The sequence below is a fragment of the Pantherophis guttatus genome, chromosome 2 (assembly GCF_059756535.1).
Source record: "Pantherophis guttatus breed Tessera chromosome 2, ASM5975653v1, whole genome shotgun sequence".
In the NCBI taxonomy this organism is placed as follows: domain Eukaryota; kingdom Metazoa; phylum Chordata; class Lepidosauria; order Squamata; family Colubridae; genus Pantherophis; species Pantherophis guttatus.
The window spans coordinates 290,288,408-290,309,430 of NC_142064.1; the positions used below are offsets into that span (position 1 = coordinate 290,288,408).

At 51.7% G+C, this 21,023-nt stretch overlaps 3 protein-coding genes across 4 annotated transcripts in view; 2 read left to right on the forward strand and 1 right to left on the reverse strand.

The window, feature by feature from the left end:
• LOC117660204 (H-2 class II histocompatibility antigen, E-S beta chain-like) overlaps positions 1-21,023 on the forward strand; it is a 325,613-nt gene that overhangs the window by 133,080 nt on the left and 171,510 nt on the right. The gene's annotated exons all lie outside the window — the stretch shown is intronic.
• On the reverse strand, positions 1,552-10,856 carry LOC148116117 (rano class II histocompatibility antigen, A beta chain-like). The gene is made up of 6 exons (XM_087888274.1): positions 10,678-10,856; positions 9,442-9,714; positions 6,848-7,129; positions 6,577-6,690; positions 5,508-5,530; positions 1,552-1,803 (listed from the first exon to the last, which is right to left on the reverse strand). Exons 1-6 carry the CDS (start codon positions 10,760-10,762, stop codon positions 1,552-1,554), a joined length of 1,029 nt encoding a protein of 342 aa, XP_087744400.1. The 5' UTR covers positions 10,763-10,856.
• Positions 15,390-20,547, forward strand: LOC148116118 (uncharacterized). Its single transcript, XM_087888276.1, has 2 exons — positions 15,390-17,906; positions 20,378-20,547. Exons 1-2 carry the CDS (start codon positions 15,485-15,487, stop codon positions 20,545-20,547), a joined length of 2,592 nt encoding a protein of 863 aa, XP_087744402.1. The 5' UTR covers positions 15,390-15,484.

Genomic DNA, 21,023 nt, shown 5'->3' on the forward strand with positions numbered 1-21,023 from the left:
CTTTCTTCCCCCTCCCCTCCCTCCTCCCTCCCCACCCGTTTTGCCCCCTCCCTCCCCCTCTCTCTCTTCGTTCCCCTTCCCCCTCCTCACTCCCCACCCGTTTTGCCCCCTCCCTCCCCCTCGCCCTCTTCTCTCTCCCCTCTCTCTCCCTCCCTTTCGCTTTTCCCCCTCCCCCTCCCTCTCTCTTCACCCCCCCTTCGCTCTTCCTCCCTCCCCCTCTCCATCCTCGCTCCCCCTTCGCTCCCTCCTCACTCCCCACACTCTTCCCCTTTCTTCCCCCTCCCCTTCCTCCTCCTCACTCCCCACCCATTTTGCCCCCTCCGTCCCCCTCGCTCTCTTCGTTCCCCTTCCCCCTCCTCACTCCCCACCCGTTTTGCCCCCTCCCTCCCCCTCGCCCTCTTCTCTCTCCCCTCTCTCTCCCTCCCTTTTGCTTTTCCCCCTCCCCCTCCCTCTCTCTTCACCCCCCCTTCGCTCTTCCTCCCTCCCCCTCTCCATCCTCGCTCCCCCTTCGCTCCCTCCTCACTCCCCCCACTCTTCCCCTTTCTTCCCCCTCCCCTCCCTCCTCCCTCCCCACCCGTTTTGCCCCCTCCCTCCCCCTCTCTCTCTTCGTTCCCCTTCCCCCTCCTCACTCCCCACCCGTTTTGCTCCCTCCCTCCCCCTCGCTCTCTTCATTCCCCTCTCTTCCTCCTCGCTCCCCCCACTCTTCCCCTTTCTTCCCCCTCCCCTCCCTCCTCCCTCCCCACCCATTTTGCCCCCTCCCTCCCCCTCTCTCTCTTCGTTCCCCTTCCCCCTCCTCACTCCCCACCCGTTTTGCCCCCTCCCTCCCCCTCCCCTCTTCTCTCTCCCCTCTCTCTCCCTCCCTTTCGCTTTTCCCCCTCCCCCTCCCTCTCTCTTCACCCCCCCTTCGCTCTTCCTCCCTCCCCCTCTCCATCCTCGCTCCCCCTTCGCTCCCTCCTCACTCCCCACACTCTTCCCCTTTCTTCCCCCTCCCCTTCCTCCTCCTCACTCCCCACCCATTTTGCCCCCTCCGTCCCCCTCGCTCTCTTCATTCCCCTCTCTTCCTCCTCGCTCCCCCCACTCTTCCCCTTTCTTCCCCCTCCCCTCCCTCCTCCCTCCCCACCCGTTTTGCCCCCTCCGTCCCCCTCGCTCTCTTCGTTCCCCTTCCCCCTCCTCACTCCCCACCCGTTTTGCCCCCTCCCTCCCCCTCGCCCTCTTCTCTCTCCCCTCTCTCTCCCTCCCTTTCGCTTTTCCCCCTCCCCCTCCCTCTCTCTTCACCCCCCCTTCGCTCTTCCTCCCTCCCCCTCTCCATCCTCACTCCCCCTTCGCTCCCTCCTCACTTCCCACACTCTTCCCCCTTCTTCCCCCTCCCCTTCCCCCTCCTCACTCCCCACCCATTTTGTCCCCTCCCTCCCTCCCTCCCCCTCGCTCTCTTCTCTCTTCTTTATTCCTCTCTCGCATTTCCCTCTCCCTCCCTCCCTCCCCCAGTTCTCCCTCCTGCTCTGCGTGGGCAACATTTCCTCCTCCGGATGCAGGACTGGGGGTCGGGCTTCCTCAGGCACCAGAGACCGGCAGGAAAGGGGGGATCGGCCCCAGGCGAGGCTTGGAGATCCCCAATGACGTCCCTTGTGCCCTGAGCCTCGGGAAGGTGGGAAAATCTAAAAGGCTACTGAGGTTAGAGGTGGGGGCAAGGACCAAGGAAGGGGAGACCCCCTTGTTGCCCCCCTTTAGGGTTTCTGCATTCAGCTCCACTCTCCCCTCCTCCCCCCTCTCTGGACAAGGAGAACTGGGCTCCTCTTCCAGGAACTGAGAAAGGGGGAGGGGGAGGAGAGATCCAGGGAGATCAGGCAAGGCTGAGAGAGGAATGGGAAGTGAATCTGTTGAGGGAGGGGAGTTCGAGGAGGGCCTGAAGCTTCTCCCTCCTTGTCTTGGAGCAGTTTCAGCCTCTACAGCAGCCCAGAGGCTTCCTGGTGGTCTCCCATCCTCAGGCTAACCAGGCCCATCTCTCTCAGCTGGGTGAGGGCATCGGAGGCTGGGCAGCTGCCAGCTGTTGAGGGCTGAGGATAAAATGCCAGCTAATGGTTGGTGATGCCAGATCAGAGCCCCCACCCTCTCCCAGCTGCAGCAGGCAGACATCCCACAGGACGCCTATCCTGAGGTGGCCTGGATCCTCTCCTGCGATGGGGGGAGGGGCTGGAGGGGTCAAACTCCACCCTGGCCCAGCACCAGCCTCAGCAGGCCAGAACTGGGTCCCCTCCTGCAGCTGAAGGAGGCGTCAGAGTCCGAACCTGCCCCACAATTGTGTGTTTGGACACAGCCAGTCACACAAAATTGGCCCCAGATCCAGAGAGATACTGGTGGGATCCCATCGCTCTCCTGATCAAAGCAGAACTTCTGGGCTCTTTTCACGTTTCCCCTCCCCCACAAGACTTTGATTCTCTCTGAGTTCTTCCTGATATCACATAAACACACACACACACACACACACACACACACACACACACACACACACACAGAGTTTCTTTCTCCAGCCCCCAAGAGCTGCAGAGGCTCTTGGGTTTCGCTTCCCCATGCAGCCATCCTGAAGCCTTGGGCTCCTCCGAAGCGGAACTGAGGAACTGGCCAGGATCCAGCAGGCAACAAACCTCGATTCTTCATCAGGGCAGCTCAGGGACTCTCCTCCTCCTCCTCCTCCGCCCCATGGCTGAGTCTCCAGGTGGGGCAGCCACAAGGTCCTCTGCCCCATTGGAAGTGGCTGAAGGGGCCCTTCCCCACAACCTCATTATAGCTCTCTGGTCCTTTTCTCCCTCAGTTAAAGCCCATTGAAGAAAGGAGTCCTTGACTTATGACGGTTCATTTACTGAATGTTTGAAGTTACAATGGCGCTGAAAAAAGTAGCTCTTCGCCTAATATTCCTTCTTTTTAAAATATTTTTTATTGCGTTGAATGTTTTTTTTTAATCCTTTCATGTAAATACCGGATTTTAGCTTCTTGTATGTGACACAAAGTCACTTGTGAGATGGGTGGTTATATAAATTTGAGATAAGACAGATAGATAGATAGATAGATAGATAGATAGATAGATAGATAGATAGATAGATGATAGAGAGACCCTAACCCTTATATTTTGAATATAAGCAGACAGTAGAAGCTTATTCATTCCCATCAGTGTTTTGTCCATTCGTTGCAGCCTCTTTAAATACCTTCCAATTTCTGCCCTTGAAGGAATCTCCTCAGAGCCTCCATGGCTTCTGCTGGCCACAGCCTCCCTAGTTCTCTCCTGGGTCCTCTCTGATGAATCTTAAAGGCTTCTCTGCTGACCGGAGCCTCCCAGAGAGAGGATCGGAGGGGCCAGGGGGAGGGGGAGGGGCGGCCTTCAAGGCTCCCTGGGGGTTGGAGAAGGCCCTGTCCAGGGTCTCCCCTCCCCTGGTGGCAAAGGCCCCGTATGGGGGGAAAGGAGGGGGGGCTGCTTTCAAGGCGGCCTCTGGTCTGCTGGGTTTCCCAGGAGCCTCTTTCCTCTTCCACCAGGCGCAGAACCTGCCTCCCAGGTGAGGCCAGGGGAGTCCAAGCCCCCCATGACTCTTGGGGGGAGCTTCCTACGGGCCTCGGCTAATTCACAGAAAGTTCCTCCGTTTCCTCTGGTTGGTTGGGAGGCTCCGAATATTCCCCCATCCCTCTTTCCCCCCTTTTATCTCAACCCAAATGCATTGGAGGAGGTTTTCCTCTTTCTTCTGTTGTGTTTCTATGGCGGTGTGGTTATGTTTTTTATATATCCTCTTTTATTACGTCTGTTTCCTTTGAGCCCTTTAGATGTGAAGCTCTCCAGTCCAAAAGCTGGAGGAGAAAAGGGGACGATGGTGCCGAACTCCCAGTTGTCCTTGAGAGCCTGGGGGGGCTCCTGCCTGAGGCAATCTGAGCTCTGATTGGCTGCTCTGGGTGGAAAGGAGGCGTTTCCCCCTTTTCCCGCCTTTTTCTTCCGTGACCTGTGGGAGATTTACCTCAGGAGGTTCCAGATTGTTCTTCTGCCATTGGGACCTTTGGGGTTGAGCCTCCTCCAGGTTCTCCCACACGGCCTTGCAAGGGGAGGCATTGCCCACAGGAGCCCAACTCTTCTCCGTCTTTGAATTCCTCCCATCACACAGCGGCCGAATCTTCCTGTGGTGGCCCCAAGACCCCAGATGAGGGAGGGGAGGGGAAATTCTGCAGAGCCAGTCTGGATGAGCTCTGAGGGGAAGAGGCTCAGTTGGGGGGTGTCCAGGGGCAACTGGGGTTGCTGGGGAGAAGGGAGGGTCTTCCATTCAGGGCTGCTCCATTGAACCCCCCCCCACTTTCCCCCAGAACTGGTCTTCCCCTCCGTGGCAAACCAGGAATGGCTGAAGGTGAATTTCTTGGGGGTCATCTAGTCCAACCCCTGCTAGACCATTTATACCATCGAACAGAGGAGACCCTATAAACCATTAGAATCTGAGCCCCAAAGAGGGAGGGAGGGAGGGAAGGAGGCCTTGGGTGCCAAAACGGAGGAGGACCCTCTGGTTGTGAAGGAGACAAATGGCTCAAATGGCTGGGTGAATGTAGGGGGAGTCTGAGATGCCCCCCCAAAGGGCTCCCCACAAGTGCTTGGGAAGGATTGTGCCTGCTCACATTCTGGTCCTCCAAAGGGGGCTTGAGGGGAAGCAGAGCAAGGGGGCCTCCAAGCAGGAGGAGGGTCCCACCACTCCCCCTCCCAGGATCTGTCCACCCTCCTCCCGAACCACTTCTGGCTTCGGACCCAAAGTGGCCGGGATGGTGGATCCAGAGGAAGCGGAGGGAGGAGCCTCCTGTGGCGGCAGGAAAGAGGAGGAGGAGGAGGAGGAAGATGAAGGAAGGAAGGATTCCAGGCTTTCCTGCTTCTAAAGTTTATTCTTTTAGAGCAAAGCGAAGGGAAGGGAAGTGACTCGGAGGACGAATAATGTAGATGAAGCTGCTGTGGGTTCAAAGCCAGGAGAGATGGGGTGACAGGTGGGCCCAGCGTCCCTGGGGACAGTCTAGATCAGGGTCCTCAAACTTTTTGAACAGGGGGCCGATTCAGAGTCCCTCAGACTGTTGGGGGGGCCGGACTGCTCCCTGGGCGTGGCTAAGTGGTCATGTGACTGGGTGGGCGTGGCCAATTTAACAGTCCATTTTTTTTGCCTTTCTCCTTCCTAAACTCCTGTTTAAATTGTTTTCAAAGACTTTTAATTGAAAGCAGGACTTTACAAGCCCAGAGCTGCTTTTCAAGGCTGCACCGGCAAGATCTCCCCTCAGCCGGCCTCCCAGTTGGCTCCCCGGAAGAGAAGGCCCAGGGTGAGGGGCGGGGCTCAATCACACCACTCCGCGGGCCGGATACTTTGCATTGGCGGGCCGTAGTTTGAGGCTGGCTGGTCTAGATGGTCTCCACCCCTCCCTCCCAAGAAAGAGCGGCCCTGAAAGGAAGCTGGGGGGGGGGTCTCAGCAGGAGAAGGTCCAGGCTGCCATTCTCCTCCTCTCCCAACCTTCAGCCTCCGTTTCTCAGAGGCTGCAAACAGGACAAAGAGTCATCAGCCACTAAAGACAAAATATCCTTTTGCATCGGAGAGCAGGATTAATTCATGAGTGCTGTAGAAAAAGAGATGGGGAAGAAAATTAGAAGATAAAGAGATACTTTTAGTATAAATAACATATTTTTCTTCCTTTTCAGCCCCCACCCCCAAGGCAGGCCCAGACGGTTGACAGGCAGGGACGGATAGAGGGAGAATCCGCCCATTTCAGGGATTCCTCCCCATTTCCTCTCCAGGGGATTCTGGAATTCTCCCTAATTGTCTTAATTAGAGGGTTAATCAAGAGGGGAAGCCCCCCTCCCTTCAGACGATTCATGGGAACAGAGAAGATGGGGCTGGGATGGGGGGGAGCAAAGGGGGGAGCCTGGGGGTCACTTGGCCAGAAACTGAGTGAAGTGTCACAAGGAGAAGAGGGGGTCAGGAAGAACAGCCCACAAACTTGGGGCGCTCCCTCCCTGAGGGAGGAGTGAGAAGGAATGGCCCCCTCCTTCCCTTCCCTTCTGCAATTTCCCAAAATGTGGAAAAATTCTGGGTGAGATTTTAGCATTTGTATTTAGCAAATTTAGCATTTTGTTTTGATTGCAATACTTTTTCAGGTCCCTGTAAGGAAAAGCAGCCCAAAATCTCTAACATTTGCTGTATCCACAGCAAGGAGATTTTGTTCAGGCACATTTTTTTTAAAAAAAGGAACAAATATGGCATCTTAAAAACCACCAATAACTTTTAGGAGGGGTTCACATAAGGGGGAAGAGGAGAAACTCACCTGCAGGAGGTTGGATGGGAATTGCTGGAAGGAGAAGAAGACCCAATCAGGACCCTTCATGGGCTGGAGGACTCAGGGGGTCCCCCTCCCCATTGATAGCCCATAATAGGTTGCATTGTCTTCACTTATAGCCCCTCCAAGAACAGAAGTTCCCATAAATGTTCCCCAAGGGGCCCCTCTTGGCCACCTGCTAAGCTTGAGGAGAGGCCTCCCCTAGAGGGTCCCCTCCCCACCACCTCCCCTCCAGCCCCCCAGACTCACCTTTCTTGCTCTTCAGGTAGGAGAAGAGCCCCACAGCCAGGAAGGCCACTCCTATCACGGCCCCCATGATCCCCGTCCAGAGTTTGCTCCTGGCAGAGCTGGAGGAACGGGGCTCTGGGGAAGGAGAAGGAGCCTCACCTGAGCAGGAGGATCAGGCCCACCTTCCCCCAGGAGGGTCCAATTCTGCCCCCCCCCACAGGGAGGGTCTTTCTCCCTTCTCAGGGCAGGATGGGGTCCCCAGATCAGGAGGGGAGGGAGGGCAGTTACTTACCCCACTGGACGGTGATGGGGGCCTCCAGGCTGGCGTGCCGCACCTTGCAAGTGTAGACGTCCCCCCTCTGGGGCTGGGTCTCCAGCATCACCTGGAGCTGGTAGGTCCAGTCTCCGTTCTGGAGCTCCTCCCCGAAGGCCACGCCCTCCTCCTCCGGCCGCCCGTTCTTCAGCCACTGGACCTCGATCTCCACGGGGTAAAAGCCGGTCGCGGTGCAGAGGAGGATGGTGTTGGGGGAAGAGGGCTCCATCTTGGTGGGGGAGATGGAGACGGAGGGCTTGGCTGGAGGGAAGGAGGAGAAGGAGCCACATGAGAGACACAACAGGGCCCAGAATGGAAGATATGATTTTTCCCAGAGAAATGGAGGCTGAATTGATTCTGGGGAGAGTTGAGGGAAGGTTGAGAGCCTCTCTTGGTGGCCAGAGAAAAGCTTTGGCCTCTCGGGGGAAGGAGACGCCCGGATCTCTCCGGAGAGAAAAGTCAGCTCAGAAGTAAAAATAAAGAGAAAATTCCCCCAAAGAGACTCAAGAAACATCTTGTGATTTCAGGTGTCCTCAACTGGAGCTGAACCAACTATCTGAAGCTGAGGAATCTCCTTTCCCTGAAGGGAAAATCCCCCCTGAGACCCACAAAAGGAGGGAGGGGAGGGAGGCCCCGCGGGGGGGGGGCACAAAAGAGACACACTCACACCACCCACACAATTGGGAGGGGATTTTCAGCCACTTTCAGGGTCATCAAAACTCATTAGCCAAATTAATAGAAGTGAGGAAATTTCCATGTTAAATATTGCTGGAATGAGAATTATTTCAAATATGCCAGACAAGAAGAATGTTGAATTGATACTAAGAAATAATTAAATCTTGAATATTATCAATCAGGGGATTATTATCTCCAGGGAAACATCCTCTTTGGATGTAAAAATGTTTCAAACCATCTCTCAAATTGGAGAGAATATCGTTTATTTATTTACTAAATTATATGCACCAAGACAAATTCCCTGTGTGTCCAATCACACTTGGCCAATAAAGAATTCTATTCTATTCTATTCTAAATTCCAATATCCTATTCCAGGGATGTGATCCTCCTCCTAGCTTTGCTGGGAAGAATTTAGGAGTGAAAATGAGTTTTACCTCCAAATTAAATATCTGGAGAAGAAAATCTCTGTCGGTTCTCCTGAAATGTTCAATAATTTAGGGAAGGATCAAAAGGATCTCCCTCTAAAAAATCTTTCTCTCTTAGGATGGGCTGTTTTTTTTCTTTTATGGAAGAAATATCTTATTTCATTCTGTGGCAAGAGATTAAGTTTCGAGAGTTTCCTGGGCTCCCAATGGGAACCTGAGATTTAGGCAATTCTTAAGTGGGGATGCTTGAAAGATTTTTCCATCAAAGGGGTGAAATTTCCCTGGAAAGGCCGAATTGCAAAAAGTGCAGCTGAAATCCTTGATTTCCACAATGCTTGGCCTGTGATTCTCTTATCAATTGAGAGAAATAAATAAAATATATTATTACTCAGAGAATGTAAATTGCAAAAACAAATCTAGGCAATTTGCAAGGAATCTGACAGAGAATTAAACAATCCCTGCTTCAGAGTTGAATGGAAGGAGGATGTGTTTCTTAGGATCTAAAGTTCAGATTTAAGGTTTGTGGGAGTTTTTGGACCCTCTCCCCCAAAATCCGGAGCCTCCCCAGGAAGGAAGACGGAAGGGATTCGGCTGCAGGGGAAGCTGAGTCTGGGACCAAAATGGGGGCTTCAAGGGGGGCTTTTCTCCCGGACCCCCAAAATCAGCTGAAGGAAATTTCTCAGCCTCTGAATCAGCTTCTGCTCAAGGCAGAGGAAACGCTAGACCAGGATTCCGCCTGATTTGGGTTTGGTTCACAATGATAAATTCTATCTGGATTGATTGATTTTATTGTTTAGTTTATTTATTGCTATTATTAGTTTATTATTTATTCTATTATTTAGTTAGTTTATTATTTATTAAATTTATTTTATTATTTAGTTAATTTTTTATTATTCTTTCTTTCTTTAGTTTATTTTATTAGTTATTTATTTTATTTATTAGTTATTTATTTTATTTATTAGTTATTTATTTATTTATTTAGCTTTTCATTTATTTATTTCATTTATTTATTTAATTTTATATATTCGTTTATTTTACTTACTTACTTATTTATTGATTGGATTGAAAAGATGCCAGAGTGGAAATGACTCTGAATAAAGAATAGAGAGAACGGAGACCTGGAGAGAAAGGATTTCATGGATTCCCTTTGAAGATTCTTTTTTTTTATCCTAAAATCCCAAAGGCCCCAGAAGGGGAGGGAGCCCCCCCTTACTGGCCATCTGGAAAGGGCTTCCAAGGGGTCTCTGGGGCTTTGCTGGGGGGGGCAGAGAGGGGGAGGCAGCCTGAATCCCCTGAAGCCTTTTAATTTGTCTTTTCGTTAATTAATTCATTGATTTTTCCACTGAATTGGAGTCATCCTTGCTTTTGAAAGAACCACTAAATCTTCACCCGGGAGAGTCTCAATCAAGGGAAGGAAAAGGGGGTCCCCTCCCCCAAACTCCCCCCCAAAATCTCCCCCCCCCACGAACTCACCTCTCCGGCCAACCACGGAATTGCTCTGGAAAACCCCGTAGTTGTGTCGGCAGAAGGAATCCACTTCAGCCTTCTTGATCTGCAGGTACTGCTCGTCTCTGTTCCAGCCATCGGCAAATATCCGCCCCAACTCCGTGAGGGCCACGAACTTCCCGAGGTCGCTGTCGAAGTAGTTGATCTCCTGCCGGTCGTAGATGTCCCAGTCCAGGAGCCTCACCCGCTGCGTCCCGTTGAGGAAGCGGCACTCGGACTTCGTCTGGTACAAGAAATGGGCTGCGAAGAAGGGGAGGGGGAGGGGAGGGAAGGCCGTCAGGAGGGACTCCAGGGCCCATCGTTCCCAGCCGCTGGGAGAGGAAGGGGGACCCACGTGGGAAGTGGGAGGATGGCGGGGGACTTTCCTTGGACAGACTGGCGGAGGACGCCCCCTGGAGGAGGGAAGAGGAACTCTCTCAGTCCCAGAGAGGAAGGGAGGCTTCCTGGGGGGTCTGGAGGGGGGAGGGGAGAAAAGTGGGGGAGGGGTGGGAAAAGGCAGGCAGAAGCTCAACCGGTCCAGCGATCCCATTCAGTCTCTGCAGGGAAGGTTGGATCTCAAGGGGCAGGAAGGACGGGGGGGGGAGGGGCTGGAGGGAAAGTAACATCCATCCCCCCCACTCTCTCTTCCTATGGGGAGGGGCCACAATGAGGACATCTAGACCGACTCTCCTGGGCTGTCCCAGCCCTTCAACCCCCACCTTTCCTCTGTTTCCCCCCCCCTTTCTTCTTCCCCCGAATATTCGGCCCAGCTCCCTCCCTTTGGGGGACTGTGGAGGATCCCCCCTCTTTCCTCTCCCCCTCCCCAAAAAGACCCCCTGCAGTTCACAGAAAGTGAAGTTTCTGAAGAAGCCCAAAGACTTTCGCTCAAATGCCTCTTTTTCCTTCTGGGGATTCAGAGCTGAAAATGCCTCAGTTTCCCTCTTTCGCTTTCGCTTTTCCTCCCCTTCCTCTTTCCATGCAGCCCCCTCCCAACCAAACCCTGGGGGTGCGACCCCCACTGCGGTTACAATCGGGGAAGGGGGGAGGGGTCCCTCTCCGTCCTCCTGGGGGGGGTGGATGTGGGGAGGAAGGGAGAGGAGACCACGCAGAGATCGAGGTTGTTGGAGGCTCCGGAGACCCATCGGCTTTCTTCCCCTCTCCGGGGTCCTTCCCAGCCCCCTCCTCCCCCCAACCCCCTCCTCCCCCGCCCAGCCCCCTCCTTACCGGGGGTCTCCTTCCCCCCTTCGCTCCCGGGGATCCGGGCCAGCGCCCCCAGCAGCAGCATCAGGGGGACCCCAGGAAAAGCCATGGAGGCTCCCCACAAGCGCCCCAAAGGGAGGAGAAAGACGCTCCCAGCCCCAGAGGAGGAATCGGAGGGTCTGGAGGGGGGGGAGGAGTTTTCCTCGGACTTCGGAAGAGGGAGAGTCCTCAAAGAGCAGGAGGACCAATGGGAATCCTCCCTTCTGAAGCGTCATCGGTCTCCGGGCAGAGCCTCCCTTGACTTCGCCCGATGCAGGAGATAGTTCGGCGCAGAGAGAGAAGCGGAGAAAGTGGGGGAGGGGGATCCCTTCAGTCTTGGGGGGCTGCAATCTGGGGGGTCTTTCATGCCAGCTCCGGAGGGGAATCTCGTCTTCCTTTTGCCCCCCACCTCCCTCCATGATTCTCCTCCAATCTCCCTTTCTCTGGGCGCCTGGACTGGATGGGCGGACCAGATGCCTTTTGAGTTCCCACAGTGCCCAGAAGGAACCTAAACTGGATCTGCCGAGAGTCCAGAAGGGCAAAGTGGATCCAGAGCTCGAGGGTCCTTCGGGGCTCAGAAGGGGAGGAGGGAGCCCCCAGCAGCTGCCCTGGATGACAAGGGGGGAGGGGCTGCCCCAAAGTCAGCCAGGACTTGGGGGTCACACGCTCCCCCCAATCCGAAGGGAAGCCAGGAAAACCCTCAGCTGACAGTCCAGGCAGGATCTGCAGGGATCCCTCCTAATCCAGCCGGATCCTCCCCCTTCACGGGGGAATCTCCGTAGGGATCTCTTGGCTTTACAAGAGAAAAGGGCGTTTCCCTTCCTTGAAACACGTGTCTCCCTTGCTGAGAACGTCTGGACGGACCGGCTCCTTCAGGTTTCCCGCCCCTGAACCCCGGCTGTGTAGGAATCTCCCTCTTCCTTTCTGTGGGTCGGGATCCCCCTTTTCCAAGCAAAGCAGAGAACGTCCACATCTTTGCCATAATGCACAACAATCTCTACTTTCACCAGATAAATATATAAAGTGACATTTTGGAAGAAATTTTGCCATCTGATTGTGCAGATCGAGATGAGATTTGCCTATTTTGACTGTGGAACAGGAAGGCCCCTAAAACAAAAGGCTCCTTTTTATTGTTTTTATTCAGATTATAAGGGCATAAAAGAGAAAATAAACGTCTTAGGGAAATGGGGAAGGGAAAGGAAGGGGAAGGAGAAGTGGGGGATAAAGGGCAAAAGGGAAAAAGAGAGGAAAAAACTTTCCCCAGCATAATAAAATACAAAATGAGTTACGCAAAGGCGGCTTAGAGAGATCCTGAATTCCGGATCCTGTTTCAAGAGCTTTGGGGGTCCAGAGGTGGCCTGGGTCCTTTCCAGGGATGGGGGGGCTGGAGGGGTCAAACTCCCCCCTGGCCCAGCACCAGCCTCAGCAGCCCAGAGCCAGGTCCCCCCCAGCATCTGCCCCACAGTTGTGTATCTGACACAGCCACTCACACACAGTCAGCCCCAGATCCAGGCAGCCTCTGTGGGGCCTCCCTCCCTCACCTGACCCAGGCAGAACCTCTGGGCCCCTCTCATGCTTCCCCCCCAAAATATTTTCTCTGAGTTCTCTCTGCCATCCCCAGCTACACACACACACACCCAGAGTTTCTTTCTCCATCCCCCAAGAGCTGCAGAGGCGCTTGGGCTTCGCTTCCCCAGCCTGAAGCTTTGGGCTCCTCCGAAGCGGAACTGAGGACCTGGCCAGGATCCAGCAGGCAACAAGCCTCCATTCTCCCTCAGGGCAGCTCAGGGACCCTCCTCCTCCTCCTCCTCCGCCCCATGGCTGAGTCTGCAGGTGGGGCAGCCACAAGGTCCTCTGCCCCATTGGAGGAGGCTGAAGGGGCCCCTCCCCACCACCTCATTATAGTTCTCTAGTCCTTTCTCCATCAGTTAAAGCCCATTGAAGAAAGGAGTCCTTGACTTATGACGGTTCATTTAGTGACCGTTTGACTTTGGGGTTGGGTGGCTTCCAATGTACCCCCAAAGCTCTTTCCTTCTTTCCCCCCTTTTATATCAACCCAAATGCATGGAAGGAGGTTTTCGTCTTTCTTCTGTTGCGTTTCTAGAGAGGTTCAGTTATTTCTTACATATCCTGCAATTTCACCTCCTCTTTTATTAGGTCTGTTTCTTATTTATTTATTTGTTTATTATATAAAACGCAAAGAAAAACAGAAATAGGAAATCAGGGGAAGGAGAAAGAGAGGGGAAAAGAAAGTCTGAGGTTCAAGGGAAAAAAGGAAAAAAGGCTTTGACTTCCGGCTCTTTTCAGCACAGTAGAAGATTTAAAAAAAAACATTCCCGCCTCAACTTTTTGCTTTTACACATTAATATGTCACCAGCCACCATTTCTAGAAGGACAATTCAATCTAACGGACAAAAGCAAAGTCATTTTTGGTCTGTTTATTTCTCTTTTTTTTTTGAATTTTTTTTTTATTTTTGAACAAAACATAAAACATAAATCCATCCTCCATTACAATTGCAAACAGTGTGTCGGTCGGTTACAAATCTTTTGTGCTTCATCTCTATATTCAGAATTTACTAATTATCTATTTTCTCACATTGTCAAACAAATAAACATCCTCGTTTATCGTTTATTTAACTATGGCTTTGCCGCTTCAAAAAAATTATTTTCAAATATTATATTGATAACATTCATTTCATGTTTCATAATTTCATTTCCATGCTTTCTTCTCTAGCCATTGATAAAATAAATCCCATATCTTATAATATTGTTTATCTTCTTGTTCTCTAATTTCAAATGTCAATTTACTCATTTTCTTAATAACTTCATCTTGCGTTGGTATTTTCTCATTTTTCCAGTTTTTAGCAAACACAATTCTAGCCGCTGTTAAAACATTCACAATCAAATATCTAAATTCTCTATTGTATGTTTCTGGCACGATCGCTAATAAAAAATTCTCTGGCTTAAAGTCTATGTATTTTTTTTGTCATTTTTTCCAACCATGTGTGGATTTTAGTCCAGGATCTTTTAGCGTCATCACATGTCCACCACATATGAGCCCGGGATCTGATGACATTTCCAGCATTTTTCAGATTTGTTCTTGAACATTCTGGCTATTCTTGTCGGGGATAGATGCCACCTGTAAAACATCTTATACAAATTTTCCTTATATGCTGTTGACATTGTCATTTTATAATTTTGCAGCCACAATTTTTGCCATTTCTCTAAATCGATTCCATAACCAACATTTTTCCCCCATGCAATCATTGTTTCTTTAACTCATTCTTCTTCCAACTTTACCTCTAATAAATAAGCATACAATTTTTTAATTACATAGTCCTCAGAACCTATTAAAATTTTATCTAAGTTAGTCAAATTATTATAAAGACTCTCTGTCTCACAATCTTTATCGTATCTAGAATGTATTTGCATATAAGAAAACCAATTCATCTGTAAACCTTGTTCCTCCAATTCTTGCTTCGATTTGAGTTCACCCTTTTCATTCAATAGTTCACTATATCTAACAATTTGTTCCCTTCTAAATATTATTGAGTATGAAAATGCTTCAATCCTCGATAACCAGACTGGAATTTTTAAATAGTGTTGTTTTTTAATCTTCTCCCAGTTTAGTAACAAAGCCTCACGTATATAATCTCTTCTAAAATACCCCTGTGTTTTGGTTCCCTTGTACCATAAAAAAGCGTGCCATCCCAACAACAAATCATGTCCTTCTAAAGTCAATAATCTAATGTTTCTTAACGTTATCCATTCTTTAATCCACATCAGATTTGTTGCTTGATAATAAGGTTCCCAATTAGGCAAACCAAAACTTCCTCTTATTCTAGCATCTTGCAACAATTTCCATTTATCCTCGCCTTTTTACCCTGCCAAATATATTTTAACATTATTTTATTCAAATCCTCAAAATAGTCTTTTCCCAATCTAACTGGAATTGTCTGGAACAAATATAGAATTCTAGGTAGTATGTTCATTTTAATTGTCGATATTCTCCCAATCAATGATAATTGTAAATTTTCCCATTTTGCCAAATGTGCCCCAATCTGTTGTTTTGAGTTTATTATAATTGTTCTCTTTAAGCGTGCTGCATCTTGCTGTCAAATATATCCCCAAGTATTTAATCTTATTTGTGACCTGCATCTTTGATATTTCCGCCAATTCTTCTTTTTGTTTTATGAACATATTTTTTGTCCAGATCTTCGTTTTGTCTTTATTAATTTTCAAACCTGCTACTTTCCCAAATTTTCCTATTTTATGTACCAATGCAATTATTGACTCTAAAGAATCTTCAAGAATAAAAACCAGGTCATCTGCAAACACTTGCAATTTATATTCTTCCTTTTGAATTTTCATTCCTTTTATCTTTTTCTTCTCTAATATTTCTATCCCTTTGGACTATGATAGACCCCCGGACTGGCCTTTTTCCCATCTCTGGTTCGGTTGATGCTCCAAAAAGCCGACCTTCTTGCGCTGCGAGACTCCCCCCTCTCGCAGGCCTGGCCCTCCACATTATCGAGGGCCTATCTTGATGACGGGCTTTGGAACCCCGAGAGATGGCATGTAGCGAAGAGGGGGTTGAGGGGTTTTTTAGGAAAATTTTTTAAAAAATTTTTAAGGGGACCTGGGAGGGAGGGGGGGGTGTAAAAGCGGACCTGGGGGGGTCCAGATAGCAACTGAGCGGGATGATGGGTCGATTAGTTGCAGCAGGAGGGTCGCGAAAGGAAATTTAACCGGGAAGCAGGGGGATGACAGGAAGGGCTGTGAAATTGAAATAATGAGTGGGAGGGGCAGGTATGACGGACGCAGGGGGCCATATCAAGTGTCGGGGGTGCGCATACGCTGTCTACGAGCGATTGCGCACTCCGGCCCCCGATGCGTGACTCGTGTCCTGGGTTGTGTGGAGTCTCAGGCCCTGGGTCCGCGGCTGATGTTGTGTAATGCCAGGTCGGTGGTTAATAAAGCCCCCCTCATTTGTGACCTTATTTCGGAGGGGGGTGCGGACCTGGCAGGTATTACGGAGACCTGGTTGGGCCAGGAGGGGGGGGTCCCCCTCGTTGAGATGTGCCCGCCAGGTTTCCGTGCATTTCATCAGCCAAGGACCCAGGGGAGGGGTGGGGGAGTGGCGGTGATTGTTAGGGAAAGTCTTTGTCCGAGGGAGACCACTGTTCCTCAGATAGCCGGATGTGAGTCCCTCTGTGTAAAGTGGGGCCGTGGGGTGCAGATGGGTTTGCTGACTGCGTACCTGGCTCCCTGCCACGTGGCAGCGACCCTGCCCGAGCTACTCGACGTGATTGCCGGGGTGGCGGTTGATACCCCCAGACTTATCGTCATGGGGGATTTCAACCTTCCATCCGCGGGTGAGGCGTCAGAGGCGGTTCGGGAGTTCATGGCTTCCATGACGGCCATGGACCTGACCCAGTTAGTTCAAGGCCCCACTCACATAGGGGGACACACTCTGGACCTGATTTTTGTCTCTGGTCAGTGGTTGAATGATCTTGGTAGAGGGGACCTAGACATTAAACCCTTGTCATGGACAGATCATTCGCTCCTCCAACTAGACTTTCCTACCGCCGCCCCCCGCCGCAGGGAGACGGAGCCAATTAGATGGTTCCGTCCCAGGCGCCTGATGGAACCCGAAAGGTTCCTGACGGAGCTTGGGCCGTGCCCTGAGACCCTAACACACGACTCGACTGAAGAGCTGGTGGCCGCCTGGGAAAGGGCGGCCGCTGGAGCTTTGAACCGCGTCGTGCCTTTGCGGCCTCTGACCCGATGCCGATCTCAACTGGCTCCTTGGTTTTCTGAGGAGCTGAGAGAGATGAAGCGTCGGAAAAGACGCCTAGAGAGCATTTGGAGGACTAGCCAATCCGACTCCGACCGGACACAGGTGAGGTCTTATATCAAGACCTACCTAGTGGCGATAAAAGCGGCAAAGTCTAACCACTTTTCCGCTCTTATCGCATCTGCAGAGAACCGCCCAGCCGCCTTGTTTAGGGTGACCCACTCCCTCCTCCGGGGGGGAGTGCGGGAAGATCCCTTGCAGGGTCGCGCTGAGGATTTTGTGCAATTCCTGCACGATAAAGTCGCTCGGATTCGGGATGGCTTGGACTCCGACTGGATGAGTCCACGGGAGGAGACGAGGGCAGGTCTTGAGAATGTTACCTGGGAGGAGTTTGATCCTGTGACTCCCGAGGATGTGGACAGGGTTCTGGGTAAGATTAGTGCCGCCACGTGTTTATTGGACCCGTGTCCCTCCTGGTTGGTGCTGGCCTCCCGGGAGGTTACACGAGGCTGGCTCCAGGGGATTATAAGTGCTTCTCTGAGTGAGGGTGCCTTTCCTGCCGCCTTGAAAGAGGCGGTAGTGAGGCCCCTCCTCAAGAAGCCTTCCCTGGACCCGGCTGAATTAGCCAACTATCGTCCAGTCTCCAACCTTCGTTTTGTGGCGAAGGTTGTTGAGAGCGTGGTGGCACGACAACTTCCCCGGCACCTGGATGAAGCTATCTATCTAGACCCGTACCAGTCGGGCTTCAGGCAGGGGTACAGCACTGAAACGGCATTGGTCGCGTTGGTGGATGATCTCTGGAGGGCTCGGGACAGAGGTTGCTCCTCTGTCCTAGTCCTATTAGACCTCTCGGCGGCTTTTGATACCATCGACCATGGTATCATGCTGCAGCGGTTGAGGGGGTTAGGAATAGGGGGCACCGTTTTGCGGTGGTTCTCCTCCTTCCTCTCCGACCGCTCGCAGTTTGTGTTGGCAGGGGGACAGAGGTCGACCTCGAGGCATCTCGCATGGGGAGTGCCGCAAGGGTCGGTCCTCTCGCCTCTCCTGTTCAACATTTATGTGAAGCCGCTGGGTGAGATCATCCGTGGTTTTGGGGTGAAGTGTCATCTGTACGCTGATGATACTCAGCTGTACATCTCCATCCCAGACCACCCCAACGATGCCCTTGATGTGATGTCCCGCTGCCTGGAGGCCGTGCGGGCCTGGATGGGGAGGAACAGGCTCAGACTCAACCCCTCCAAGACCGAGTGGCTGTGGCTTCCGGCGCCCCGATATAGTCAGCAGGTGCCATCGCTGACTATTGGGGGTGAATCTTTGCCCCCCCACAGAGAGGGCTCGCAATCTGGGTGTCCTCCTGGACGCACGGCTGTCTTTAGAAGAGCACATGACGGCCGTGGCCAGGGGGGCCTTTTATCAGGTTCGCCTGATTCGCCAGTTGCAGCCGTTTCTGGATCGGGACGCCTTGCGCACGGTCACTCACGCCCTTGTCACCTCCCGGTTGGACTATTGTAATGCTCTCTACATGGGGCTCCCCTTGAAGAGCACTCGGAGGCTCCAACTGGTCCAGAATGCGGCCGCGCGGGTGGTTATGGGTGCAACCCGTTGCGCCCACGTGACACCCCTCCTGCGCGAGCTGCACTGGCTCCCAGTGGTCTTCCGGGTGCGATTCAAGGTGTTGGTTACCACCTTTAAAGCGCTCCATGGCATAGGACCCGGGTACCTTCGGGACCGACTTCTGCCACCAATAGCCTCCCACCAACCAGTCCGCTCCCACAGAGAGGGTCTCCTCCGGGTGCCATCAGCCAAGTTATGTCGGCTGGCGACACCCAGGGGGAGGGCCTTCTCTGTGGGAGCTCCAGCCCTGTGGAATGAACTGCCCCCCGAAATACGAAGGATTTCCGACCTCCGGGTGTTTCGCTGCGCTCTGAAGACCCTGTTGTTCCGCCAGGCAGGGTTACTAACATAACGTTTTAAATTGGGGTATTTTAAATTTCTGGGATTTTAATTGGAGCCTAATTATTTAATGATTTTAAATTTTAAATTGTTGTCGTGTTTTTTGTGTTTTTAAATAGGCTGTACACCGCCCTGAGTCCTTCGGGAGAAGGGCGGTATAGAAATAAAATTATTATTATTATTATTATTATTATTTGGCCCTTCTAATGTTAATAAAAACAACGGAGGAGACAGTGGGCAACCTTGTCTCGTTCCTTTTTTTATTTATTTATTTGTTTAAATTTCTATACCGCCCTTCTCCAATATAGGACTCAGGACGGTGAACAGCCAAAGTAAAAACAAGACATACAAAATCTAAAAACTGTTTAAAATAATTAAATATTCTGGCCGTAATTAAAAAATTCCAATTTAAAATCAGTTTAAAATTTAACTAAAGCCAGCCCAGCTAGCTGAAATAAATGGGTTTTCAGGGCCCGACGAAAAATCCGGAGGTCTGTTATTGTACGTATCTCTGGGGGGAGGTTGTTCCAGAGGGTGGGCGCTGCCACAGAGAAGGCTCTCCCCCTGGGGGTCACCAGCCGACATTGTCTGGCGGACGGCACCCTGAGGAGGCCCGCTCTGTGTGAGCGTACTGGCCGGTGGGAGGCTATTGGTGGCAGAAGGCGGTCTCGTAAATACCCCGGCCCTGAGCCATGGAGCGCTTTAAAGGTGGTCACCAACACCTTGAAGCGCACCCGGAAGACCACCGGGAGCCAGTGCAGGTCGCACAGGAGAGGTGTCACATGGGAACGCCTCGTCGCTCCCATAATCCCCCGCGCGGCCGCGTTCTGGACCAGCTGGAGCCTCCGGGTGCACCCCAGGGGGAGCCCCATGTAGAGAGCGTTGCAGTAGTCCAGGCAGGAAGTGACGAGTGCCTGAGTGACTGTGCGTAGGGAGTCCCGATCTAGAAAGGGGCGCAACTGGCGTATCAGGCAAACCTGATAAAAAGCCCCCCTGGCCACGGCCGTCAGATGATCTTCTAAAGACAGCCGTGCGTCCAGGAGGACGCCCAAGTTACGAGCCCTCTCCGTGGGGGCGAGTGATTCACCCCCAATAGCCAGCGATGGCATCAGCTGGCTATATCGGGACGCCGGAAGCCACAGCCACTTGGTCTTGGAGGGGTTGAGTCGGAGCCTGTTTCTCCCCATCCAGGCCCGCACGGCCTCCAGGCACTGGGACATCACTTCAAGGGCATCATTGGGGTGGCCTGGGGTGGAGATGTTTCGATAAACTCGATAAACTCTGTCAATTCTCCATTTCTCATTACTTTTGCTGTTTGTTTATAGCATATGGCTTCTATTGCTTGAATAAATTTTCTCCCAAAGCGCATCTGCTCCAATTGAAGTAGCATAAATTGCCAGTTGACGTTATCAAAGGCTTTCTGTGGATCTAGAACTATCAGAGCCATTTGCTTTTCAAAAGGTCTGTTTCTTTTGAACACTTTAAATGTGAAGATATTCAATTTAACGGCTGGAGAAGGAAAGTCTAGAAAGGTCATCCTGTTGTAGCTGAGGGAGGGAGGGCTCCCGCCTGAGGGATTCTCCGCTGATTGGTTTCTGTGGATGAAAAGGGGACGTGTCCCTTTTTCCCGCCTTTTTCTTCTAGGCGCCGTTTGAGATTTACCTCAGGATGTCCCTGACTGTCTTCTGTGCTGTGAATATCTTTAGGGTCCCTGAAAGTAGAGGCGCCTGTAAATTAACGTGCGTTCATGTCGGAAGGCTACTCAGGAGAGATCGGGACCGGGGTGCTTATTTGCCGAATCGATTTTTCGGAAGGAAAAGAGAGAGTGGGGTGGAGGGAGGGAGAGAGAGATATTCAGATTCTACAGGTATCAGTTTTAGTTTAGCCTGAAAAGATTTCAGGATTTCATGCCTCTGTCTGCCTGTCTCTCGGCAGGGAAGCTTCCCGGAGAGGCGGCCGAAAGCTCCACGCAGAGGCCGCCAATCACGAGCCCCGGGGGCGCCTGCTTCCCTTCCATGGGAACGACTCAGCTCTTTCAAAGCGAGCGGCCAAGAAGCCGAGAGACAGGCAGACGGATGCTGCGATTGAAAACAGCGCTGAAATGAAGGGGACGGATAGTAATATGGAATAAGATGAAGTAAAAATTTCTATAAATAGTAAATAATAAGGAAGGATCACTACAGAAGAGCTGTAAAAAGAGTTTGTATATATAAATGTCGTATGTTTTGTTTTGTTTTAATGTTTCATAATAACAATTATTTTTTAAAAAATAAAAGAGCGCTGAGCTGCGGAGAGCGGCAAACTCCCGAGCTGAAGGAGGCTGAGGAGCAGCAGGGCAGGATCGGAGTCAGCCGGGGGGGGGGGAAACGTAGGGAGGTGTGTGGTCTCTTCCTCTGACCAGTAGGGGCGTCCCATCCCTTCCCCTCCCTGGATCTGCCCATCTTCCTTCCGAACCAGTTCTGGCTTCGAACCCAAAGTAGCCGGGATGGTGGATCCAGAGGAAGCGGAGGGAGGAGCCTCCTGTGGCGGCAGGAAAGAGGAGGAGGAGGATGAAGAGGAAGGAAGGAAGGATTCCAGGGTT